This window comes from Clupea harengus, chromosome 14, assembly GCF_900700415.2.
Source record: "Clupea harengus chromosome 14, Ch_v2.0.2, whole genome shotgun sequence".
Classification (NCBI taxonomy): domain Eukaryota; kingdom Metazoa; phylum Chordata; class Actinopteri; order Clupeiformes; family Clupeidae; genus Clupea; species Clupea harengus.
Genome location: NC_045165.1, coordinates 6,094,193 through 6,121,071, shown reverse-complemented (window position 1 = coordinate 6,121,071; position 26,879 = coordinate 6,094,193). Strand labels below are relative to the sequence as shown.

Genomic DNA, 26,879 nt, shown 5'->3' with positions numbered 1-26,879 from the left:
GCGCTGGAACTCGGCCGCCACGAGGGCGTAGAACTCTAGCGTGGGTCCCAGGCCCGTGCCCTCCTCGCCCTGGAACTCAACCTGAGAGGAGAGGAGGCACCAGCTCAGACATCAGTCACCAGTGATAAACGTCAGGCTATGACGATACTTATTCCTCGTCCTCCCCAAATTAAATCAAAAGTCATAATGCACAATCACTGCAATATTTTTGTATTTTTAACACCGACCTTTAAAAAAAAAAAAAAGGATTGAGGCAGTCAAGCGCAAAGAAAACATTTTCACATGATTTTTTTCCCCTCCAAACTCCAGGTTTGCCTTAACTCTTCCAGTTACTTCTCTACTCCTAGACTGATCCGATTACTTCCTGTCCTCTCCTCACCTCTAGGACAGACTTCCTGTCGGCGTGGATCTGCATGACGCTCTCGGCCCACTCCATCATGCTGTCGCCGCGGGGGACTTTCACGCGCTCGTGCTTTAGACGGCCAACACGAAACTCGCCAGGGTCGTCCCTCCGTACCGTGGTGGACGGCCGCGACCGCTCCATGGTGGCCTCCCGCCGATTCTGCAGCCACACTATCGCTCTAGAGGAGTACATGGAAACACACACACACACACACAGTCAGTTACATCCAAACATCAAGTAGAGCATGCACATTCCTTACTTCAAGCGTGGAGCATTAAAAGATAGTCGGCTGAGTGAGTGAGTTCTGCTGATGCTCACCTTGAGGCTCCAAACGCTGTGCAGGTGAAGTAAAGTTGCCGGGTCTCGAAAGGGATGAGGAAAGGACACTTGCTGGTTAACTGCTCACACCAGTCAGGGAGGGCTCCACTCGCCAGGGCCAGTGGCTCCTTGAGAAACACACACACACAAAGCAGAAAGACCATTTAGAAAGTCGTTGTTGAGGTCATCCGCGGGGCCAGACATTAGTTTTTCTGGCACTGAATGTGCATGGCCTCCACTCACACCGGGGCTACAGGCCTCCACTCACACCAGGGCTACAGGCCTCCACTCACACCGGGGCTACAGGCCTCCACTCACACCGGGGCTACAGGCCTCCACTCACACCCGGGCTACAGGCCTCCACTCACACCCGGGCTACAGGCTACAGGCCTCCACTCACACCGGGGCTACAGGCCTCCACTCACACCAGGGCTACAGGCCTCCACTCACACCCGGGCTACAGCTACAGGCCTCCACTCACACCAGGGCTACAGGCCTCCACTCACACCAGGGCTACAGGCCTCCACTCACACCCGGGCTACAGGCCTCCACTCACACCAGGGCTACAGGCTACAGGCCTCCACTCACACCAGGGCTACAGGCCTCCACTCACACCAGGGCTACAGGCTACAGGCCTCCACTCACACCCGGGCTACAGGCTACAGGCCTCCACTCACACCAGGGCTACAGGCCTCCACTCACACCCGGGCTACAGGCCTCCACTCACACCCGGGCTACAGGCCTCCACTCACACCCGGGCTACAGGCCTCCACTCACACCCGGGCTACAGGCTTCCACTCACACCAGGGCTACAGGCTACAGGCTACAGGCCTCCACTCACACCAGGGGCTACAGGCTACAGGCTACAGGCCTCCACTCACACCAGGGCTACAGGCTACAGGCCTCCACTCACACCAGGGCTACAGGCCTCCACTCACACCAGGGCTACAGGCTACAGGCCTCCACTCACACCCGGGCTACAGGCCTCCACTCACACCCGGGCTACAGGCTACAGGCCTCCACTCACACCGGGGCTACAGGCCTCCACTCACACCCGGGTTACAGGCTACAGGCCTCCACTCACACCCGGGCTACAGGCCTCCACTTACACCAGGGCTACAGGCTACAGGCCTCCACTCACACCGGGGCTACAGGCCTCCACTCACACCAGGGCTACAGGCCTCCACTCACACCAGGGCTACAGGCTACAGGCCTCCACTCACACCGGGGCTACAGGCTACAGGCCTCCACTCACACCAGGGGCTACAGGCTACAGGCCTCCACTCACACCAGGGCTACAGGCCTCCACTTACACCAGGGCTACAGGCTACAGGCCTCCACTCACACCGGGGCTACAGGCCTCCACTCACACCAGGGCTACAGGCCTCCACTCACACCAGGGCTACAGGCTACAGGCCTCCACTCACACCAGGGCTACAGGCCTCCACTCACACCAGGGCTACAGGCCTCCACTCACACCAGGGGCTACAGGCCTCCACTCACACCAGGGCTACAGGCTACAGGCCTCCACTCACACCAGGGCTACAGGCCTCCACTCACACCAGGGCTACAGGCTACACACACTCTACATTACCTCTATCTGCTGTAGAATCTTAGTAGTGACTTTTTTGCTGGTGAATTCTTCAGGTGAAGCATTGAACTGAAGATCTTCAAAATCTATGGAGGAAAAATAACACAAAAAAAAAACACAGGTTGTAGATCAGTAGTGGACACTAGATTTGAACCCACAGAATACAGATACCACAACACCACCCCCGCCCCCCTTCACGTTGTAAGTTCTTAACACCACTTGTGGTTTATGTGTTGTTGTAGTAGAGAAAGTGTGGCTGTAGCCAGAACTTTTTTTCTGCAGCGAATTGTGTGTGTGTGTGTGTGTGTGTGTGTGTGTGTGTGTGTGTGTGTGTGTGTGTGTGTGTGTGTGTGTGTGTGTGTTTTGCTTAGCGCACCTTCTTGAATGCTGCGTCCCACGTCTCCCCCGATGATGTAGAGGATGCGCAGCAGCTGCAGCACGTCTTCCATGCCGCAGGCGCTCTGGGGGGTGCCAGCCTTGGCCTGGGGAGGCTCGCGCACGGCACTCAGGATCTCGCAGCTCTGCAGGGAGCCCAGGGCCGCCACCCAGCCTGACAACCGGCAGCCGCGCTCACTCAGATCCTGCCCAACGCAAACACAACGCAGGGCTGTTAGAGGAGCTGAACAACCCAGCTGTCCACCCACCCCACAACTATCACCTTACTAACACACACACACACACACACACACACACACACACACAAAGAGGCACACAAACATGTACAAGCACAGGCACTCTCTCAATTACTGCTCCTTGTTTAGTTAGTCTGAATATTGTATGATTGCATGGCAGAAATCCATCCAAAAAATTATAATACAAAATAAATTAATTGAAAAGATACATAAAGAAACTGAACAAAAGAAGAAGAAGTTACAATGAGGTTTGCTGATCATGATACGGTAAATATAGAATCCATAAGTACTTCTTTGAGTGAACAGCAACAACTGTCTGACACGTGCTTACACAACTGACAGCCAAGCAAGAAGGGAAATTATAAATTTGAAACAAAGAAGAAAGTGAAGGAAGGAAAAAATAAGATGTAAATAATAATAATAATAATAATAATAATAATAACAACAATAACAACAACAACATCTGACGCCGTCGCTATACCTTGTATGCAGCTATGAGCTGAGAACAATTTCTGTTTTTCCTAATACTCTTATTAGTTCCGGTTAATTTCCAGTGGCGCAGGAAAGAGGAGTCTGCATTCTTCTGCATGTAGGTTATCAAGTCATTCTTTGGTAATTCATCAGTGCCAAGGTACTGTTCCACATGCTCTAAAGACCAGCAACCCTACAACAGGAAGAACCAAATGTTGGTCTTTCCTGGTTGTAAAGTCTCACGCAACACACATGCATTACAGTAACTTGCTTTCGTGTTTGAATCTTTTTTTTTTCCCTCTTTGTTGTTGAAGTTAAGAGAGAGAGAGACCCATGCAGTTACACCTAAAGTCCCAGCAGGCCCTAAGGCACGTTTTTTGGGCTGTTTTCAAACACTTCCTGACTTTAGTGTTAGTGAGTTTTGGACAGACTACTGAAAAGCACCATTTACACACTTCTTTTTGTTAAAAGAACATTTACAGTCAAAATTGAATGGCCTGAGTGAGTGAGTGAGTGAGTGAGTGAGAGAGAGAGAGAGAGGGGGAAGGGGGCGTGGACGAGGTCTTACCATCTTTCCTTTCTCCTTCTCCTTGTCGGAGTCCTTCATTTCTCTGTACATTATTCTGAAATACACAACAGAGAATTATATAGCACAACAGTTTAGTGACTTCTGGGAAAACCTATTTACTAATAAAATTAACCTAAAGGTCTGACCAGAAAGGTAAGGGTGTGTGTGTGTGTGTGTGTGTGTGTGTCTCTTACGTGTAGGTGGGTTCCCAGATGCGCCGCAGCTTGTCGGACTTGATGCTGCCGCCACATGAGAACTGCAGCAGCTTCTGGACGTAGTAGAAGATGGTGGACTTGTAGTTGGACAGAGGTAGCTCGACTTCCCGTGTGCTGCCCAGCCCGGCCACCTTCAGGATGAGGGCCAGACGGGGGGAGGGGGCACACTCCACCTCCTCCTGCACCTCAGAGCGTGGGGTACCTACACACACACACACACATCCTCATCATGCTCGGCTTCTTCATTTCAGTTTTTCACTAATTTCACTAGTTTTGGCACGTATGTGTACGGTATGTATTTGTAAAGGACATGCAGTGCATGTGCATTGAAAGAGTGTGAGTGTACTGGTGTGTGTGTGTGTGTGTGTGTGTGTGTGCGTGCGCGCGCCTCACCTGGTGGGGGGATCTCAAGGTCAGTGGTCTGCTGGACGTTGGTGCGGCCGGGTCGCGGGTCGAAGGCGGGCACTAGGGCTGAAAACTGACGCTTCAGCACAAAGTCATCATCCCACGTCCTGCGCCTGCCACCTTTGGTTTCATACTCCTCCTCCTCCTGTTCACCCATAGAAACACACACAGACACACACACAATATAAATGGACTTTGATGTTGTATCTTGGACAAATGGATGTCAACTTAAAGAGGAACTCTGATTGCCATCAGAAAAAAAAAAAAAAGAGACTTTAGTCCAGTGTACGTAAAACTGAGCAATAGATAAACAATAATGAAATGGAAATCCTATTTCTACACATCTCCCGTATACTACTAATCAAAATGCCGTTCTAATGTCCTTGAAATCAAAGCTTATGTGCAACATACAAAAGTCACAGCAATAAACTGAATTTTCAGTAAACAGTAATTTATCACTTGTCCAGTTTATCTAGACAAGGGAACTAGACTCAACAACTCTGAACTCGGGAGACGGCAACTAGAAGAGATAAGATGCGCACCAGAACCTCTTCATACTCCTGGTCCTCCTGATTGTCATCCTCGTTCTCGTCATCATCGTCGTCAGGCTCGGGTAGATCCTCCTCATCATCCAGCTCTGCAAGCAGCGTGTTGGCACGACAGCTGTCCAAAAAGTCTGTGTGTGTGGGGACAGAGCAGTCGCAGATCATTAGCACAGACAATGCCATCCCACACAGCGGTGTCATGAGGTCATTATAGAGCAGAAGAAACGCCCAATAACAATATTAGCACATGAACATAACATGCATTACAGATGTAATCACACAACACCCCACATTAGCCTTATACCTATATGTCAACACACACAGACAGCACATCTCATATAGAATATATGGTCCTTTTCATATAAGCAGTGAATAGCCAAGTATGAGCACAAACTACCACACACACACACACACACACACACACACACACACACACACACACACACACACACACACACACACACACACACACACACAAGGCAAGTGTAGTTTATGACTGGATTGGACTCAAAGGGGAGGGTAATATGGGTGCTATCTGTAACCAGCAAAGACAATAAAACACACACACACACACACACACACACACACACACACACGGAGGGTTAGGCAGGGTGGGGGGTGGGGGGATAGTATCAACTAAAAGGTGGGAGCCTGTTTGAAAGTGACGAGGAAAAGCAACGTGTGTGTGTGTGTGTGTGTGTGTGTGTGTGTGCGTATGTTAAGGTGTATATGAATAAATATAACATGGCCTACCATAGAGGGAAAACTCAGCTTCCTGACCTGTGTCGCTCTCGCTAGAGGTGGAGGTCAGGCTGGTCGTCAGCGTGTTACTGAGCAACTGGCCCACAGACAAACCTGTGGTTGCCGTGGCTACATTATTGCTGCTGGTTACTATGGAGGTGGACATGGTGACTGTGGAGGTGGTGCCAGTACTGGTGAGGTTAGGAAAGCTCTGAGCCCCCATGAGCGGAGAAGCTGCAAACAAACCCAAGAAGGAGCCGTTAGTCTGGACCACACCACATACAAGCAGCCACTGCAACTCCACCACCTACAAATGAATTAGTTGAAACTCTACCACACTCAATGCTTTAAAGTCCAACTGATTAAAATGATCTCAAAACGGGCATGGTCAAAACACAAGGTCATCAAAACAGTGGAATGTGAGTTTGTTGGAATTGTTTGTTATGGAGGATTCCAAAAAGAGAATTATTTGTTTGTTACCAAGCCAACAAGAGTTAGATTTCGTCCATTTTCTTTTCACAATCTATAGCTTCTTTCTGATTTGAGACACACAACAGTGACACCTACTGTAGCACACAGCAAAAAAAATGCAACATGCTGGAAACACATCAGCTTTAGCATTACAAAACTGCATTAACGCACACATCATAACAGTTAACTGATTTTTCAATGCAGCCTCAGTCATCATCAGTGATGTTTTCCCTAGGGAGAAAATCCTGTAAACTTCAGCCAACACACACTTTTGTACACTTGGGCTGGGGTTTGCATTAATATCAGGTAATGTCATTTTGACATTTTGAAGTCTTCTTCCCACAGTCGTGAACCAAGGCTAGTTTTACAAAAAAAAAGCGAAAACAGCAGAGTAGGTAGCCAAGATTATGGTCATGGCAGAGATCTTCAAGTTCTCCGACGACTGTGTTAACATTTGTCTGCACGTCAGATATGACAACAGCTTGCATGTAAGGGGTGGGGGAGATAAATGAAATAAAATAATAATAAAAACTTTTTTCAATTAAGTGTAGTATTGTGATATTTTTCAGCATGATATCGCAATACAGCGGCGTCAAGTATTACAATATATTAATATTATGCTTTTAATTTCACTTTGGTCTACTCTATTCTGTCTACTGAAGTCCACAAGATGGCACAAGACCTCGGTCTTCTCGTGTTGCAACGGCAATTGTAAAGGAAGTCATGGTGCGTTCCATTTACCTTGGAATTCTGAACTTGGGAATGACATCAGACCCGAGTTGACTGTGTTCAGGAAACAAGTTGGAAAACAAATGCAATACTATTGTTGTTTTAGCAATTGTTAACAGGTGTTAGCAATACCAGTTGATAACGTATTACACCGTATTGTCAGACACAAACACCGTAGCAACATGTCCACAGATAGAAGTTGGACAGTACTGTGTGTATATGAGTGCTAATGAAGTTGAGCGTGGGGGGCAACCATCTTGGATTCTGAAGTCGGGGTTGGTGAGGGACGTCTGAGATCAGGCCCACCACCCACCACTACACCCAGGTTGGACACCCCCCCTTTAATATGCAAACCAACTATTCCATATAATAGGAGACAATTTTGCAGCCATGACAAATGTATGGCACCAAGATGGCTACAGAGATCCCCAGTGTACAAAACTTGAAGTTTGCTTTCCAGTAGAGTGTGGCTTTATTTTGACTTAATAATGAGAGAAATAAATTGCTGTTTAAACATAGGAATCAAGCTGCAATACTTGCCGTTTCGTAAAATGTTAAGAGTCGCAATATCCTAATGTGGCTCAACTGTCGTGATGGTGTCATATTGTCACCTCTGTGGTTAATTCCCACCCCTACTCGTGTGAGCATCTCTACACTACTTGGGACTAAATATCATTTTAAGTCCCTGAAAGTCATAGAAGACAGACAGGTCGGGCAAATAGGTTATCTGAAAATATTTGAGTTGTATAAATGTAACGTGTATCTGTGGAAAAATGACTGTCAAACTCAAACATCAGAGCTGTTGTATTTTGACAGGTGTGGTGTGGTGTGGTGGTGTGTGGTGGTGTGTGGTGTGTGTGTGTGTGTGTGTGTGGACTCACTGGCTGTGCTCATGACTGTCCGGCCCAGTGTGTTGGTGTTGTTGTCGCTGCTGCTGCGGCTCAAGTTCATGTTGTTGGTGGCGTTGGTGCGCGACATGTTTGGGGCGCGGCGCACAAACGACTCCATGAGGCTGGCCTCCCGTGACGACAGGTTGGGCACGCTGGCGCTGGAGCTCATGGGCGCGCCGGCTGCCAGCAGCGAGCTGACCGACAGCCGAGCGCTGGCCGCCGAGCACAGGGGCCGCTGGGACGGCTCGTTCTTGCTGGAGGACTCCGACACGGAGCTGACGTCGGGCGAGCTGACACTCACCAGGCCCATGGAGATGGCGGCGATGTCGGCTGCTGCTGCCGCCGCTGCTGCCGCCTGGCGCTCGCTGGTGGGCGTCTTGCGCTCGTTCTCACTGCCCGCGCCGTCAGCCGTCAGCGTGCCGCTGCTGGACGCCGAACCCGCGTCGCTGGTCGCGGTGGTGCCAGGGGACGAGGACAGCACCACCACCGGCTCCTGCCCCTCGGCCCCGGGGCCCCCAGCTCCTCCTCCGGCCACCGCCCCGAGAACGCCACCCCCAAGCACACCCGACTCCAGCAGGCTCTCGGCCCTCCTCGGCTCCACGCGGGTGGAGCTGAGGCTGACGTCGCTGCTGCTGGCCACGCTACACACCGAGCTGCTACTGCCCTTCCGGCTGGACGAGCTGGCCCCCGCCGCCGGGCTCGAGCCGCCCTTGTCCGGACAGTTATTTTTCACCAGGCTGCTCCAGGACGGCGGCGTGCCTGAAACAGTGGATGAGACAGGTTTGGGTGACGGCGCAGACTCAGGGTCGTAACCTGGAGCAAGCTTGAGGTCAAACTTCCCTTCCGCCCCCATACGGTATGAGTTTGAGCCACCGGCATCCCAGGTGACATCAATCCAGCCTGGAAAGGGATATGAATCTGTGAGACCCGGCAAAAGACAGAGCAAGAGAGAGAAAAAAAACCAAACAAAAAAAAAAACACACACACACACACACACACACAAGCAGCAGAAGTCATAAAGATAGCAGCTCATCACTCAACTCTGGACCAGGATGTCAGCCATCAAGAACTAGTGTTTGACATTTTTATACCATTTCATAATAATGAAATAGGTTTGTCTGACTTGTATACTTTACACTTTACTTGTTTTACACACGTTTACTTGTTTAAAGACAGACTGATTGGTCAAGAAGAGAACTGCCTGGTCCAGGTGGAGTGATGATGGCAGAAACATGAGTTACAGAAAAAAAAATGCCAAAACCAAAAACGAAAGCCAAGAATAAGAAATTTTGCAAAAATGCCAAGCTAAAAGCCACTTGAGAAAAAGGAACTGAAAGGAATTTTTTTTGTCCAAATGTAAAAATAGACTTGCAGTGGAGTCCATTCAGAGCTTGCAAATTGTGACATCAACATGCACTTAGCTGATTGATGGAGACAGCTGCTTTTAAAGACGAACTATTGATATTATTTCTTTTTTGTTGCTGTTGCTGTTGTTGTTGTTGTTGTTGTTTACACATTGAAAACTATGGCCGTCCAGTTGATTACAAACATAGCAGAGTTGTAGGAGAGAAACGCTTCGGACACAAGTATGACAAAAAAAAAAAGTTACCTGTTAGATAGTGGGAGAGGGGGGAGGGTTGCACGTCAAAATAGAAAACTAATAACAGAAATCAAAGTATGGAAGTGACAGATTGCAGATTTTTATATATGAATAGAAATAAAGTTTAAATGAGTTAATTCTCCTCAAATGAAAGACTGAGGCGATGATGGGGTTTCAGCAGGGTGGGGATACCGCAGTCCAAACCCTCCCCACCGTGCACAGGAGGAGGAGGAGGAGGAGGAGGACAGGAATACAAAAGAAGCACAAGATGCCGTCACAGAGTACACTGGCCCAAGAGACTGAGGTGCTGGATTAATACCCTGTTCCTAAGAACTACAGCGAGCGAGTGAGAGAGCAACAGTCAGATGTCTGTCGCTTCCCGCCAGCTCTTTAATACTTCCACATGTGGAAAAACCTTGTGAGAAAACCCCTCTTTTTTACCTAGACCTTGTATATCCAATGATATCTCGGTATATTCCATCAATTGCTTGGTTAGTACGTGGCTCAAAGTGTAGGAGACATGTCTGGTCAAATCTATCATCCCGTAGCAGTGAGCTGGATGCTAACTTTGATATCACTGCGTCGATGCTGTATAATCCTAGCATGTGGTTATTGTATAGCAGCTTTTAAATGTAGAGGGCATCTTATCCAACTATACATGGGTATCATAAGACCCTGAGACAAGACAATGGGCAAGCGATTAGTAATCTGATAGGCAGCCTTGAGAATTAGTCATTTTAGCACCAACAGAATCAGATTGAAACGTTTCCTTCCGTCTACATAATGCCGTTTAGAAAATGCCCTCACTTCTGACATCTGGATGAACTGACAAGCATGTAACACATTGATACTCCTGTGAACCCCAACTACCCTACATCCCATTCATTCTAACCCCCCTCCTCCCCCCCCCCCTCCTTTTGCCCCAGAATTCCTATATTTTGGGGGAACTACGGCTACATTCTAGAAGGTGTAGGATGAAACTACATGGTGAGGGGTGCTTCCAGGAGCTATTGATTACCTTTCTTAGGACTGCACGAAGGCTCCGCCAAACATATAAATGCACTTGATGTTCACAATTTGTTCATTTTGGTCTCTCTGTACCAGACTCCATTTAGCCAAATGTTCTCTCAGACTCGTGTAAAACCGTTTCAAAGTGGCCTGCTACATTGCTTCTCCTCTATACAGACAGCAGTGGTGTGCCCGTCCCTCCAGATACCCAGATGGAGAACACCACCAACCCACCCAACCCACCATGACAGTTTTAAAAACCAAAAAAAAAAAAAAACCACACACACACACACACACAAACACACATACACTGACTAGACACATCCATCTAGTACACTCAAGCCTTGCCGATTTGGTGAGTGAGATTAATGCACTCTGTCTACACTATGAGCCGTCAGCCCCACAGACACACTTCTCACACACACACCCCCTTCTCACACACCCTTCTCTCACGCACACACACACACACACACACACACACACACACACGCTGCTCACCATTGTGTGCCTCGCCTGTTACTGTGCCCTCTCCGGGAGGATTGCCATCCTGATCGCGCCACTTCCAGTCGATGCCCCGAACGACGCGTGCCCCCGGCACAATGTACTTCATGACCTGCGAGCGGAACAGCCGACGCTGCCTGCGCAGGTTGGCCTCTGCCTCCTTCACAGCTTTACCTGAGAAAAAAAAGAGACATTTACATGACGTGCTTGCGCGCACACACACACACACACACAGTAGTGTTGAACTAAAACTCTTCTATGGTTCTTACCCAACTGGTCCTCACAGACCCCGCTAACAGTGCCGTAGAGCTCGAGGCCAGACAGGGAGAGGTAGTGAGTCTGGCCGCTGGCGTTCTTGCCCATCTGCTTGATGCGGATGTGCCTCCAGCCCTGCTTCTCCTCCTTAGACGGGTCGAGAGGCCAGGTGGCCGTGGACCTGTGGGAATAGAACCCAGCTCAGGTCAGACAGCAGTCTACAGGAATCATCTATCTGCCGCAGTCTGGACCATGTTTAGGACTTCTGATCAACCACTTTGCTTTTATGGATAACGTATAAATCACTTAATCAATAACAGAGACGGAAGAGTCGATCGACTATAAATCTGTGTTGTGTTGCTGTCGATTTTCAGCCCAAATATGCGAACGGACGATATTTCTCTAACTTAACCGATCTTGAGGGCTGATCAGTGATGTAAAACCTCAGCCATATTTCTCGAGTTAAGGATTGCTGCAGCCCTACGCAAGGCCCCTTGGTCATAGGACTCTGCAGTTCCTTGTTCAAACACTAGATGGAAATACAGACCTTTTGCCTTTTGACTATGGGACTTAAACTGCAGGCCACACACAGGGCTGCAGAAGTATTGTATTTCGCTGTGTGTAGAGATAGAATACATGTTTTCTGCCAGTTTTTTACCGTATCTGATTACCTGTAGAATTTGTAAGACTAACGTGCCTAGTGTGGAAAGTAAGGCAAAGACTTTTAACACCGCTAACCTGTTACAACACTTGTCATACAACGCTTGTCATACAGAGTACATTGACTCAACCGTACTATGTTTATTGCGGATTGGTATTAAGTATGGTTGACCAGAAAGAAAAAAAAAAACCGACATATCCCAAGCAAATCCTACCCAGGCTCGTTGAGGCTGCAGTCGTCCACGTGTGTGTAGAGTGTGGTCCAGTTCTGTCCGTCCTTGGACACCTGGAACATCCAGTTGCGCAGGGCGGAGCGGCCGTAGCCGCGGGCGTGGCGGAGCGTGTAGGCCGAGGGGATGACCCACAGGCCCAGGTCCACGGCGAACCAGGCATTCTTGTCGTCGTTGGTGTGGCAGTTCAGCGCCGAGCTGTCGCGGCTCAGGATGTCTTCCAGCCGCCCGTACGGAAGATTCCGGCCCTCCGATGACGTCACCACCACCAGGCCGTACGCGGCAGGGTTGACCCACTCATAGGCCGTCCTGTGGAAAACAAGAACATTAATGAAGTTACTCCGCTTAAACCTGAGAGGAACCACAAAGGAGATCGATTGAATTAAAGTTTATGGCTTCATACTTCTGCAAGCATGCTACAAAGGCAGTAAAAAGAGAATGATAAAATACAAGCCACTCAAAAGGTGGTCAGATTTAAACGCCTTTGGTGGCATGTTGCCTTCATTTCACACTTGTTGCTCTTGGACTTCTGACCTCTTCCCCCCCCCAGAATTAAGATCTCTGCCCATGAGCCCATCAGTGGTGTTAGTGGCTCCTGTAGTGTACACGCCATGATGATTCCCCAACCCAGTATAAAATCAGAGCCTGCTCTCGGAGCCTTACTTGGCATTGGTGCCGATCCAGTAGACGATGCCGTTCTCGTCAAAGTCGTGCTGGTGTCTGAAGGTGAAGTTCTGGCCCTCACGCAGCTTCCGCACAAAGATGAAGGAGGAGCGGTCGAAGTCGTACCACTGCTTCGCCACCTGGAGCACAAACACCATGGTAACAGTCAGATGAACTCCTCCGCCAGGACAACAAAGAGAGACTCAGGCCTTAGTGGAAGTGTACCCTAATTTAGCTTTTTTTTTTTTTATGATGAAACACATCTATAATGGTGTTGACAAACATTTTGAGTGTATCTCTTATTTAGAGAGTGACTGATGGATGACCTGACGATTGAAGGGACTAGGATTAGAGAGTTAGTTTATTAAATACATTCCATAGTCAATAATTCAATATATCTCATTCCTAGTGGTAATTTTAGTGTTATTTGAAGAACGTGAGAAGTGGAAAGTTTCTCATGTGTATTCTGAATCTGACCACATGTCTTTCCCCAACCTCATGCAGAGATCTTGAGTCTTTGTTCATTGCTGGAGCCCTGACACCTCTTTGTCTCTGTGAACAAATGGGGTCTCACACCCGGTGACGCCCAGGTAATAATTAGCATTTAGGGATCCACCCCTCCCCCCTTTGCTTTCCAACAGTTTAAAGTCTGTGACTTTCCAACAGACAGACAGTGAAAGAGATATAGGTGGAACTACTTCAGTGAAATCTAACTCTCTCTCCTCCTCTAGTGTACATCATTGAAAGAAAAAACCTGGATTACTGGTTATTCATCACTCTGACTGAGTCTCCGATATTTGGGATACATTTAATTCCTTTTACCATCTTGAGCAGATACTGCTCCAGGGACTCCACAGTGGCCAGCGGCTCCATCTTCAGCATGCGGCCGGTGCGGTCGATCAGGGCCGTCTCTCCTGGGGCCCGCTCCAGACGGAACCGCAGCCGCCGGGTCAGGATCTGACACAGACAGACAGACAGACAGACATTTAGGATGGATTAGGAAGGACGGTTCTGCTTAAGGTTTCTTCTTGATTAACAGGGAGTGTTTTCTTGCCCCTGTCGCCCTTGTGCTTGCTCTCAGGGTGTTCAGGCACTAGGCTCTGTAAAGTGCCTTGAGACAATTTCATTGTTTTGGCTTTATATAAATAAAATTGAACTGAACTGAATTATGCTACCAAACGACTTTTCAAGGTTTAGCCAGTAGAACATCAGAATATTTCTAGAAACCAAAACACCAAAACAAACATGAACTGATGTGAGCGAGGCCAACCAGTGAGACTGAAGTGATGTGAGACTGGGTGGTCAGGACCTGGAGCTCACCTGTAAGTTATAGGTGGAGCCCGGCGTGTCGTACAGGTGCAGAGGTAGCCGTTCTATGGACTCCAGAACTGCGATCAGCTTCCGGATTAAGGCAACGGCGGGTCTGCTGCTGAGGTAAAAGCTGAGTGTAAAGAACAGTAGCGCTGAAATCTCTTTCCACCATCAACTTCAAAATAAAACACTCATCATCATACAGTAATCATGCTTTTATTGTTGGCATCGGCAGTAGCATCTGGAGTGAACTGACCTTTCATGGCCGTCATTTTCACTGAACGCAGTCTTAAATACATTTATCCTCTCCATCAATGGCTTACAATCATTCTTCATGTCGAGTTCCACATTCTGCGAAGCACATCGGGAAACAAATACGATTTGTGAATAGAACATAAAAACAGAATAGAAAACCCCTTTCATTGATGTATTTACCATTTATTTATTTGTAGTGCAGTGTAACAGCTTCAGTGTACAGACTTATTGGGTGGGAAGAGGTCTCGATATGTTCCACCTTCCCTTATACGCTCACCATCATAACTCAACACTAGATACAGGCTCAGCTAAGGCCCTGTCACCGATCACTGCTGTGATTTGGGGTCCATCCCCTGATGATGATGTTAAATACTGTACCCTTATCAAGTATATTACTTTTTATACTCAACTCATACATCAGCATGTGTCGAGGGAATCGTAGAGAAACTACCGATTACTTATTACATCAGGAAACGTCATGCAGCAAAAGTAGTAACAACTACAAATTAGATAAACAACACAAACACTGGGTTGTAACAGACATGTTACATGCTGAGGTGGTAAGCCCCTCTTAAAAACACACAAACACTGGGTTGTGACACACACACACACACACACATGTTTACATGGTGCTGGTGTTTTAAATGCTGAAGGGGTTAAACCACACTTACATTATTAAGGACTGTGAGGAGGGCCTGCACGAGGCCACTGCTACACATCTCGTAGGGTGAGATGGTGTTTTCATCCTTCAAGACCACAATCAAGTTTTCCAGGGCCGTCTTCATCAGATCCCGCCACGTGTTCTCTCCCTCGATGCACTGCAGACCACAGGGACAGAGAGACAGAGAGACAGAGAATGAGAATCTCATGCTCAAGCAGAAACTGCACCAGAGTGCAATAATTCCCAAACTAATATAGATCCACATTTGAAATCAGGAGTGTGAGAGTCTCGCAGGTGAAGAGAACATAAATGAGTCCCTCTGCAGTCCCCCCCCCCATGATTGATCCTCACCTATCCATTACCATACGTACTCTTCCTATCTCGGTCTTAGCTATGCATGTGAGTATAATATTCGTGTGTGTGTGTGTGTGTGTGTGTGTGTGCGCGCGCATGTGCCTCAATGGCCACCTTCCTTTAAAGTCTGTGGGATTGTGAATGAGTGTTTACGTGTGTTCCTCAAATTGTTTGTGTGTGTGTGTGTGTGTGTGTGTGTGTGTGTGTGTTCCTCACCTGTCTGTGTGTGTGCAGCTCCCAGGCCGACTCCAGCTGGGTGGCGATGTTCCTCAGGGTGACCACCACCCCTCTGGGCATGCTCTCCACCGCCTTGAAGTGGTCGTCGTACAGGTCTCTGGCCATGGTCTTCACCTTCTGTTTCGTCTTCTCCAGCTTAGACTTCAGCTTCCTGCCCCGCTTGCCGGTCCAACCGGTCACGAACTCCGAGCCTGCAGACACCACACACACTGCAGATTGGGAATGAGACACTAAACCAACACACACGCACACAAATGCCCCGCGGATGTTTCTTCAGACTTACCTAAGGAGGTCTCTGCGGTGAAGGAGTGTTTGGTGCCGCGGTTGGACTCGAAGACGAAGCCGGGCAGGTCCTCCTTGAGGATGGTGGCCTGCTGTCCGTCCGAGTTGTGGATGGCGATCTCGCCCTCCTTCAGGCAGGTCAGAGACCAGTTTCCCACCGTGAGCTTGGTGGGCCCCACAGCGGAGAGGATGGGCTGGCTGGCCGTCACGGGCTTCACCTGGCTGCGAGCGCGCTGGAGCTTCTCCAGGAACTCACTTCGGCTTTCTGAGCATCAAATCAGAAACACGGAAAGGAGTTAAAACACCAGACGATTTCAGCCACCAGGAACTCTAATCCGCAGCATAATTACATAAACACAGGAGATTTAGATAGGTTACGTTAGAAAGGTTTAGTGGCGTCATATTTAAAACCAAGTTATAAGTCTGCATTTCCGAGCAAAAGCCAGAGGATGGCAGTCTACTGATTGATGATATCCATGGAAAATGTTTCTTGTGTCAGACACATGCCTGTCCGTGTATGCCTGCCTGTGTGTGTGTGTGTGTGTGTGTGTGTGTGTGTGTGTGTGTGTGTGTGTACCTGAGCTGTCAGACCCCCCCTCGGGGCTGCCGCTGGAGTACATGGTGGCCAGCTTGCCGTCCAGGATGAAGCGGAACCAGCCGTTGCTGCCATTGGAGAGCTCGAGTGCGGCCGCGTCGCTCCAGATGTACAGGCAGTCGCGGCCGCGGATGATGGACCAGTCGCGCCAGTGGTACGGCTTGCCCTGCTGGATCTCTTTGGCATCTTCCTGCGGCTCATCCTCCTGGAACAGACAGGAGTGCAGTGAGCGCTTAAAACCAATCCATTTTGCCCCCAGTGTCTTTGTAAATCGAAAGGTGTCGTCAGAAAACACAGCTCTGCTCCCACACTTACCTTCTCAGGTTTGGACTCCTCCTCGTTCTCATCGTCAGAGGTGGGGCCGGCCAGAGTGGACACCTTATTGATGACCCCCAGCCGCGCGAGCTGATCCAGGAACACGTCCCCTCCTTTGTCCACGAGGTCTCTGATGATCTGCAGTGCTAACAGGTGCCCGTCATCATCATCCTGGAGTGAGGGGGGGCAGAAGAAGAGCATGCAGTGAGGCAGAGGGGAGAAAAGAGACATGACTTACTTCAAATTCTGCACAACGACAACCTGGACTTTATGCAGTCAGCACCACACGGGACAGTGTCCCACCATAGTGGGCCTGTGCAGGAAACGGGGTCAGAGTTCACGGACAGGTCAGAGATGAGTACTGACCTCTTGATCCAGGACAGTGGCCGTGATCTCCACCAGCACAGTGGGCAGGTTGTGCCCGGCGTCAGAGTCGCACACTTCCTTAAGCAGCGCCTCAGAGCTGTAGTGCACCATTTTTCTGATCAGGGCTAAGCTGGCTTTCCTGTGGGACAGAGACGCCATACAATTACATTCACAGTGAAGACAGATACAGATACAGATACAGATACAGATACACAAACACACACACACACTTCCCACAGTGAAATAGGACTGCTTACAGCGGCAGTGATCTCTCTACAACCATTACAAAAGGGCAAAGGTAAACAGCACCAATTTCTCAGCCTGATTCCTTTTTTCCTTTGCCTTTTTATGCTTCCTGTGAAGTTGTGTGATAATATGTGTGGGACTCTGGGTGAGCAGTGGCATAACATTCGTGATGTTGAGAAGAGAGAGCGAGCTCAACCAGGACAACATTCAGATCACAATTTCATTAGAACACCAGGTTTAATTTACAACCGCAGGGAGTACAGCTGCAGTGATGTCTCTCAAAAGTTATTGCACCAATAACAATTAAACCCTCTTTTCTTTTGCCTTTTTATGCCTCCTGTGAAGTTGTGCAGTAAAAGTGTGTGTGGGAGTCTGTGTGAGCAGTGGGAGGACAAGAGCGAGAGCTCAACCAGGACAAAATTATGAAAGATGCCCATTCCGTTTAGAACACCAGGGGAGGTCAATTTTGTGCAACGATAACATTCTGAGCCCACATCTACCATGGATTAACATCAGCACTTCCCCCATCTTTGGAAGATTGTTTAACACTGCTGACATGACAACATAGTCACTTAAAACCCCCAATTTCAACTAGTTACCTTGGAAAACTAATACAGCAGAAGCATGAGTTATGTCTGAGCAACAATATTCCCCTGCAGCATTAGACACCGGGAAAGGTTTCTTTGAGAGCATTGAAATAGGCACTGCTTAGTCTTCCGTCAAGACAGCTCAGACCGGAGACTAAATGTAACTGGATGAAGCAGCATGAATTGAATCCAGCTCCTACCTAATTGAAGGCAGCATGGTTTGCTGAAAGGTTTGTGCAAAGACAGGAAGCAGCCTCTTCAGGTAGATGGGGGCCATCTCAGGGTCTCCTTTAGGCTCGCTGCCCTCTTCCTCCTCCTTATTCACGTCTTTCTTCTTCTTCTCATCCCCCTTGTTCACGGGACACATCCAGTCTCCTGGAACGGAAAAAAACACAGGATTTGAGTTTCAACTGTTGATGTTGGTATATCTCCAACCACAACACAGCACAGGAACATTGTGGAAGAAGATGATGATGACGATGATGATATGTTAGTGGATTTTTTACACAGCGTAGACACTCGTCTGTATATTCAGGTTATCAACTCAGACTTCATAAATACCTCCTGTACATGACTGCGGTCAAAAGTGTTTTTGAGACAGGAGTGTGTGGTATTTTGAGGTTTGAACAGGTGAGCTCACCTGGTGACTGGAGGATGGCCACCACTTCACTGTGGCCTCGCTCTCGGGCTTTGTCTAGAGGGGTCTTCCCATCTTCATCCCTTAGGTCAGGATTCGCTCCGTGGCGCAATAAAGTCTACAGAGTAAACATTGACAGTTTTTAACCAAAGCAAACTTCACACACACACACACACACACACACACACACACACACACACACACACACACACACACACACACACACACACACACACACACACACACACCAAATAAACTGGACTAACGGATCAGCTTTCATAACTTCTTTAATGAAAGGGATGGCCGTTACCTTGGCTACTTGAGGTCGGCCGAAACAGGCAGCATAGTGGAGGGAGGATGACCTCTGACCCCTGTTGACATCAGCACCTCTCTCGCAGAGAAACTCCACCTACAGGGCACACATACACACAAAGCTCAGCTAACTTTCACAAAAATACACCTGACCTATGAGGCAAAAGTAGGCAGACTTGCGAAGCAAGCAGGTCAGTAGAACAGGTTGTAATCATGTGGCTCTGAGTCATTTGTTGCCGTGGCGACACCAGGAGCACAACAAGACGCAAACAGGTTTCCACACTCTCTGGATTATCCACACACAATGGCAGACAGATAGTGCTGCTTTCACTAAACAATAGGCCTTTGTGCTTTGAGAAGAGGACCAAGGACAAGCTGTGGGGGTGCGTTGTGACCACAACAAAGATGGATTCAGCCATATGTAGAAGCAACATAAAGGTCTGAGAACAAATGAACAGACAAATAACAAATAGTAATATGACCTATTCCTGGGGATAGAAAAAAAAAAAGAGAGTTTCTGGAACAGAGAGCTTACCATCTCCTGTGTACCAAAGGCTGAGGCCCAGTTCAGGAGAGTCTGTCCTACATCATCCATGAAATTTACTTCAAAAGCTGAAAATAAATAAATACAAATTGTCATACATACATACATTTTATCAGCACGTCTGGAACATACATTACAAACACCTCCTCAGAAACATCTTTCTCTCACTCGCGCCCTCTCAATACACACACACACACACACACACACGACAGCCCTAGGCTTCCACGCACCTCCTGTGTCTATGGCGTCTATGAGAGCGTCCGTGTCTTTGCTGCGGATACAGTCGATGAGCTGTCGGTGTGAGCGCTCCCCGGAGCTGTCCAAGCGCCGCAGGCCGGGGATGCGGCCACTGGAGCCGGCGGTGGACTTGGGCAGCGCCTTGCGTCCCTCGAACAGCAGCACCAGCAGCAGGTCCACCAGTCGCATGGTGTCCAGCACACAGCGCTCGTCTCCCTGCAGCGCACTCTCCATGGAGTCAGGCAACTCGGACCGCAGCAGGTCCTACAGAGGGAGAGAGAGAGAGAGAGAGAGAGAGAGAGAGAGAGAGAGAGAGGGAGAGACAGAGGAGATAGAGAGGGGAAGAGAGAGAGAGACAGAGGAGATAGAGAAAGAGAAAGAGAGAGTGAGAAAGAAGAGAGAGAGAGAGAGAGAGAGAAATAAAGACAAGGGAGAGAGCGAGAGAAAGAAAGAGAGCGAGAGAGAGAAAGAGAGGGTAGAGAGGGAGAAAGAGAGAGAGGGAGGGAGAGAAAGGAAAAGAAAGAGAGGGAGAAAAAGAGAAAGCAACAGCAAGAGGGAGACAGAGGTTATGAGATTCCAAACAACTTGCCAAGGATAATCTATATACGTAAAGCCTTACTTTGCTCAGATCTGTTGTGGAATGTACTGTAGCAGCAAGTTACTTTTGATATTGTTTGTTTAAATAAGTCAAGACAAATGCATCACAACAGGTCTAGGAAGAATCATGTCTTAACAAAAAAAACAAAGGACAATGGCATCATTTTAACAACCTCATCTGTCAAAAGTGACAGATAGCAATTAGCTGCTAAACCAAATCTGATCAGATGAGACTAGGAAAGCAGAGGGAGAGGGTTTGGGGGGGGATCCTTACGTGAGTGACGAGCGGAGAGCCGCGGCACAGCGTAGACAGCAGGCTGACGATCGTGGACACCTGGTTGCTGAGCTTGGAGTCGGCGGACGAAGGGGCAGGCCCCGTGGAGGTGCGTCCGGGCTTGCAGGCGGAGGACGGGCCGGTTGCCACGCCGCCCGCGGCAGCCATGCGTGAGAGCAGCTCCTCGGTGAGGCCGTGCGTGGCCAGCGGGGCCGGGTCCACGCCGCGGCGCGTGAAGCGGTCCGCCAGCGAGGCGAAGCAGCGCAGCGCTCCGTCAGACACCTGTGGAAACACGCGGAGGATTAGTCTCAAACCCCTGGAGCCTTCGGGGCTTCACTGTCTGAGCAGAAGTTCAGTCAAGCAAGGACAGACTTTTCTTCTTCTACCGTTACGCCAACAGCAAGTTGGCATTAAAATGTCTGGCAAAGGAGGCCATTTCAAAGTTCTCATTATTTTGCAGCATTTAAGGGACTCTTTTATAATGTGGTGATGTTCTCGTTCTCTCTGCTAGCAGAGGGTTTAAAAAAAACAACAATTAATTGGGAGGTCCACAGAAGAAGCCTTATTCAGTCCTAAAAGTATTCTGTCCTATGTGCTTGTTTTGCTCGTTACTGTAGACTTATTGGAGACAAAGCCAGCCAAGATAAAGGAGGGAAGAATTTTTATTAGGTACACAGTCCTTCACCCATATTTGCAAGTTTATCTTGGGAGCATAGACGTCTGTTTGCAAGTTTATCTTAGTTACACAAAAGACCCATTGCGCAATTTCGTTATGCAACGTTTTTTACATGAGCATGCACAGCCTGCAATTATGGGTGTGTGTACAATTACAATTACAGCCCTGTTGAGCTTGTGTTATACATCGCTTCTCATCTAAATCACTTTCAAGGGGTTCAAACATGTTTTTAATTACTTTATTGCGTCCTTTTTTTATGACTACACTAAACTGCGGTATTTTACTAACGGGCAACCTTGGAGCTGTGTCTGACATATATAAAGGAGGCTGCGCACACATTGAAATGTAAGGTAAAAAAATGCAGGGCAACAACAGCTGATGTGTTTTCACAATAGCTTTAGTCGTAATCACCATTTAATTCTTTATGTACTCCCAAAAAATCATAGCGTCTGTTTTGTTTGCCACAAACATACATATGTGTGTATGTGGGTGTGTGTGTATATGTATGTGTGTCATATATATATATATATTACACATAGCGCGGCTCAACAGGATCAGGGAACTAACCTGATGGTCCTCGTGCTTGAGTAGGCTGGACAGCGACTCCACGCAGGTCTCCAGGGAAGAGTCCTGGGGCTCCATCTTGCTGCAGAGGCGCGAGACCACGGACATGGCCGAGTGCAGTGTGTCTTTGTGCACCAGGTGCCCACTGTCCCGGATGAAACTCAGCACACAGTTCAGGCCGCCCGCCTCAAACACAGCACCCGACTCGCGCGTGCAGATCAGCTCCAGCACCTGACACAGACACAGACACAGACACAGACACAGACACAGACACAGACAGACACAGACACAGACACAGACACCAGGTCAGACAGACATCCTCTTGGTCCAACACTCGTCTATTAATTGGTCTAATAATTGTCTACTGTAGAATTAAGCTAGACAAAAGGTCAGACACTTCAGCACAGTAATGAACTCTGGTTCAATGAAATGACATCCTCACTAAGACATTTTACAATGGCTCGATGTGAGTTGAACTGGAATATGTTTTTTAAAAAAAAATTTTATCACAATGTAAGACAGCCCATAAGTCCTGTACGGACTTCCTCCCGTACCTTTACGCACTGCTCGGCCAGGTCTCGGCTGGTGCGATTGTTGAGCTCCACCACCACCAGCCGGTTGCACAGGGCCTTGATGGCTCCGTCCACACCGACGATGCGGCGAGTGCACTCGGCCGACACATCCAGGTAGTAGGTGATGGCCCTGGCCGTCACTTCAAGCACGTTGTCCGGGGCGCTCTCGTCCAGGAAGATCTTACACAGTGCCGGGAGAAACGTCCGCGGTGGACACCTGAGACAAGAGAGTCAGATCACAATCAGATCCCTGGGCACGGAAAACACCACAGCAAACTCTGGCATCTGCTACACAAGCGTGATTACAAACTAAGCCATTTCTATAGCTGAACCATAATCTGCAGGGATGCACTGACAAATGAGCTTTTCATAATCCTAATACAACAGTGATCTCAAGGGGAATGTTAATCAAATATATGCCAATTTGAAAGACATATCAACATTACGAAGGTAAATACAATTATTTAGAAGGTTGACAAGAGGCAAAAGCAATCTGTGTAAGCAAAAGCACTATGCTGGAGAGAGCTAAAAGTAAGATATCCAATACCATGAGCTTAATTAGAAATCTCACACCATGTCATACTGGAGAACACAAGGGGTTTATGAAACTGTCTACACACAGAAGAAAAAGAAAAAAAAAGCACAAATAAAAACGCTGAACTAACAACAAGCCTCTCTCTCGGAGCTCTGAGGACACATGCTTCTTCTCTATTCTATCCAGCAATGTCATTCACACAGGACTTGCCAAGAAGGACAAATTACCTCAGGCTTGTCCATTAGTGATGCAGTTTGTTAATACATACATACAATACAACTGATTGCCATCTCAAAAAATATGCAGACACTTAAATATAGTACAGCTTTTTGTGCTGTAAGGGTATGGGTAAGGACACAAGTAGTAAATAAACAACAAATGTTCAACAACAACTGTTCAACAACTTGAAACCACATGAAATTCAACTACTTAAAAGCAAATTTTATTCAAACCATTACTCAGTTTTCTAACACACTTCTTGAATATTGGTTGTAAAATCTCCAAATCCACTCCTTACAATACAAACTAAAGTCTCCTGTTGGCTCGATGTGAAGACCTCAAACCTGCCAAGCGACACTCTCTTTAGAGACACAGTGAACGACGCAATTACGATTTTATACAACAGCAAACACGAATTCAAGCACGCCCTTTGAATCAGGCTCAGGTTTTAAGCCTTTTCCAGTACTTTGAAGTGTGGGAAATCTGTAGTCTCTTATCTTTATTATCAGTGCGGGGAATCCGTAGTCTCTTATCCTTATTATCAGTGTATCACTACTAACCAATAAGTAGATTGGTATTTTGATCAACATATTACAAATTAAAAAGGGACCCCCACTCAACTCACATAACTTGAAAATTAAAAATGCATTCCTTAACAAGGCTTGTAATTGAAGCCAATGATTCATTTATGATCCAACATTTTCATGCAACTTTCAGGAGCTGGAGGGGGATCAGTGCTGGCTCACGCAGCACTATCTAAGACAAGACGCTGCAAATTAGCTCCTGCCTTCCTGGAATACAGCTGATTCAGGTGGCAAAGGATTTGCCCGGTGACAAGCAGAAAGGGGAGTCAGAGCTGCAGCTTAAGTGTGAAAATTACTGCTCTGCACTCTCTTAGGCAGCGCACCCATCCATAATAATCATGGCATCTTGAAAAATCTGCTCATGCAAAAAAGTGGGGCAATAAGAGTTGATACAAGCTTGAAGTTTTGAATAAAACTACAGCCATAATTGCAAAAAGAGGGGGAAGAGTAAAAAAGACAGGGGAGGGGGGGGGGGGGGTCATAGAGAAACAGAGATAGGGGCAAAGGGGGAGAGAAGATGAAGCGAGGGATTAAAAAAAAAGATGGCTAGAAAAACATCCCACATGGTTCGCACAAGTTGCAGAGCCCTATTTGTATGGGAGTTTCAATACTTTAATACTATATGAATGCACAGCATCAGATTTGTACGGACTAGAGCTCAAATGTATGGATTATTTTATCTTCATCTTCCCGAACACTATTCATGTGGGTTTCATCAAGGGGAGAGTCTGTGATGTAGCTATTCAGTGATCACTAGTCAACTAATGCTTCTGCGAGGAGAAGGGAGATGTCTTGGCCTTTCCTCCTTCAGTTAAATGCAGGAGCATTCAGTATGAACTCCAGTGTGTCAGGCGCACTAGGTGAAGTTGCAGCGGTGCAAAACTCTAGGGACCGAGAGGGCCTCCCAGGACTGATATGGCCTTCGGGACAAATTAATAAGCTCTAGGAGTATCTTCAGGCACAACCAAAAGGTAAATAGTTCCATAGTCCCTTAGAGTCCTGTACATGCAAGATGTTCCACAAAGGAGAACATTCTGGAACATTATTCTCAGAACTGCTCAACAAAGAAGGATATCAGAGTCCTTGGCAGAAAGTAAAGACCCAGTACCATAAACGTATGGGAACAGTTACAATAAAATGATGCCCAATAAAGTCAGAGTAAAACAAATTAAAAGCTAAATAAAAAATGAACTCAGTAAATGAGGGAATACTGCTTTGATGCTAGGCATTACGACCTGACCCTAAAAGAGAAAAAATCCTGCTTCCTCTCTGACGCGAAGCAAGCCTGCAAGTCAAGTATTAGCCTACACTGATGAATAGGTTTGACAAATGGCTCATATTGATAGTTTATATTTAGACCCAATATCCATCAGGCAAGACCAGGCCATCTAGCATCAATCTAACACCAGAAGTTTGGAGTGAGCTGCATATATGATGCATTCTTTCCCTTCAATAGCCAACAAATTAGCAAAATGTTAATCAAAACTAAACAGGTCTTACTTAAGGCTTAGTAACTAGCTTGACAAATAAAATGTATTTGCCTGAGGAACGACTCCACAAGAGCTGTGTATATTCTGAAACCAGCAAAATAACAGCATTAGTCTGATGGTTCTCGAAATAGACATGACATGCAACCCGCCTCAGGTAAAACCGAAACTGCTGTGGATGATGCAGTGTGATTCTGATTTGGTCTTTGATGAAGGAATATCATTCAAACACCAATAAGTGGAATGCACACCTTGTGCCAAAAACTGGAAAAGAGGCTGGAAGAAGTCAAACTGAGTCAAAACAATCTGCCTGAGTCGTTTGGCAGCGGCGACAGCATAACCTAGACATGTGAAACAAGAGCCCTATATGCTTTGGATATAGGCAGCCTACACACTCACAGCCCTCACACACTCACAGCCCTCACGCACTCACAGCCCTCACACACTCATGGCCTACACACTCACGGTCCCCACACACTCACGGTCCCCACACACTCACGGTCCCCACACACTCACGGTCCCCACACACTCACGTCTCAAAGCAGCGGTCCACGTTGTCGGACATGAGCAGGAGCATGCAGAGCTGCTCGAGGGCGATGAGCTGCATGTCGCGCTCGTCGCCCTGTCCCATCTGCAGCCATTCCAGCAGCGTGTCCGGGTCCACGTCCGCCATGATGCCGCCGCGCCACTCCGACTCCCCCGTGCCCGATGAGCCAAACACCCGCTGCTCAGACCTGCAGCCACCGACTCATCCACCGCTGCAGGAAACACACTGAGGGGAGGTTACTTTCTTTCTTGTTGGATCATCAAGTCTTTGCCTGAGGAGAGAAGAAAACAATAGTTGTAAATATCTACTGAAGACTAAAAAGACGACACAGGCAAAGTAAAAACCCTAACAAAAAAACCTGCATGATTATTTTTCAGACGAGAATACATGTTTGCTTGGCATTTATTTGACATGGTAGAACGGCTAGGGCCTCGTCCTACCAGGAAAAGTTTTACATACAGGCCACTGAATCATCAGTTTGGACAATATATTTTGTTTTTAATTAATTTATTTTTACTCCAGTCTGCCGTTTATGATAACTAGGTCTCCTTCACATCATGCCAACAACTCCTGCAATATATTTTCCACATGATACGGCTCGTGTACTAGTGTTTAAATAAAATGTGGTGGCCAATCAGATTAACAGCAGTATGTCCTATAGAACACTAGGAGCAAATGACGTGCTGGAAAACAAACATGGCTGTATAAGAGGGCTGAAGAGTGCACAGGACAGCACAGGTAAGAAGGTATATCGTACAATATAATATTCGTCATATGTGTATATATAAATCAGGGCGTCTGTCAGTGACTGTAACTTGCGCCTTTCTGAAAAGTTCAAAGATTTCCAACAAGACTGCTCTGAATAAAGGGTCCAGTACTTCTTCTCTAGGTGGCTGCATATGCTCTCTCCTCATCGGGAACAATGGAGAAAAAGACACTGGCAATCAGATGCACTAGCAATCAGCCTTATGCTGTAGTATATTTCTCAA

General features: G+C 47.6%; 1 protein-coding gene across 1 annotated transcript in view; it reads right to left on the bottom strand.

Annotated features, from left to right (window-relative positions):
- Positions 1-26,879, bottom strand: part of hectd1 (HECT domain containing 1) — a 32,601-nt gene that overhangs the window by 873 nt on the left and 4,849 nt on the right. Inside the window, exons 2-35 of the mRNA XM_031580480.2 lie at positions 25,877-26,161; positions 22,501-22,735; positions 21,950-22,177; positions 20,707-20,988; positions 19,829-20,099; positions 19,590-19,666; positions 19,053-19,151; positions 18,746-18,860; positions 18,306-18,480; positions 17,273-17,411; positions 16,907-17,077; positions 16,574-16,796; positions 15,998-16,261; positions 15,694-15,905; positions 15,134-15,280; positions 14,464-14,558; positions 14,217-14,337; positions 13,719-13,853; positions 12,897-13,036; positions 12,219-12,542; positions 11,358-11,524; positions 11,086-11,262; positions 7,971-8,879; positions 5,902-6,123; positions 5,146-5,279; positions 4,592-4,748; positions 4,178-4,400; positions 3,984-4,038; positions 3,426-3,608; positions 2,689-2,893; positions 2,316-2,398; positions 722-849; positions 380-581; positions 5-81 (exon numbers count right to left, since the gene is read on the bottom strand). Of these exons, the coding sequence (XP_031436340.1) occupies positions 5-81; positions 380-581; positions 722-849; positions 2,316-2,398; positions 2,689-2,893; positions 3,426-3,608; positions 3,984-4,038; positions 4,178-4,400; positions 4,592-4,748; positions 5,146-5,279; positions 5,902-6,123; positions 7,971-8,879; positions 11,086-11,262; positions 11,358-11,524; positions 12,219-12,542; positions 12,897-13,036; positions 13,719-13,853; positions 14,217-14,337; positions 14,464-14,558; positions 15,134-15,280; positions 15,694-15,905; positions 15,998-16,261; positions 16,574-16,796; positions 16,907-17,077; positions 17,273-17,411; positions 18,306-18,480; positions 18,746-18,860; positions 19,053-19,151; positions 19,590-19,666; positions 19,829-20,099; positions 20,707-20,988; positions 21,950-22,177; positions 22,501-22,735; positions 25,877-26,016 (6,515 nt within the window). The 5' untranslated portion in view covers positions 26,017-26,161. The remainder of the gene's footprint in view (positions 1-4; positions 82-379; positions 582-721; positions 850-2,315; positions 2,399-2,688; positions 2,894-3,425; positions 3,609-3,983; positions 4,039-4,177; positions 4,401-4,591; positions 4,749-5,145; positions 5,280-5,901; positions 6,124-7,970; positions 8,880-11,085; positions 11,263-11,357; positions 11,525-12,218; positions 12,543-12,896; positions 13,037-13,718; positions 13,854-14,216; positions 14,338-14,463; positions 14,559-15,133; positions 15,281-15,693; positions 15,906-15,997; positions 16,262-16,573; positions 16,797-16,906; positions 17,078-17,272; positions 17,412-18,305; positions 18,481-18,745; positions 18,861-19,052; positions 19,152-19,589; positions 19,667-19,828; positions 20,100-20,706; positions 20,989-21,949; positions 22,178-22,500; positions 22,736-25,876; positions 26,162-26,879) is intronic.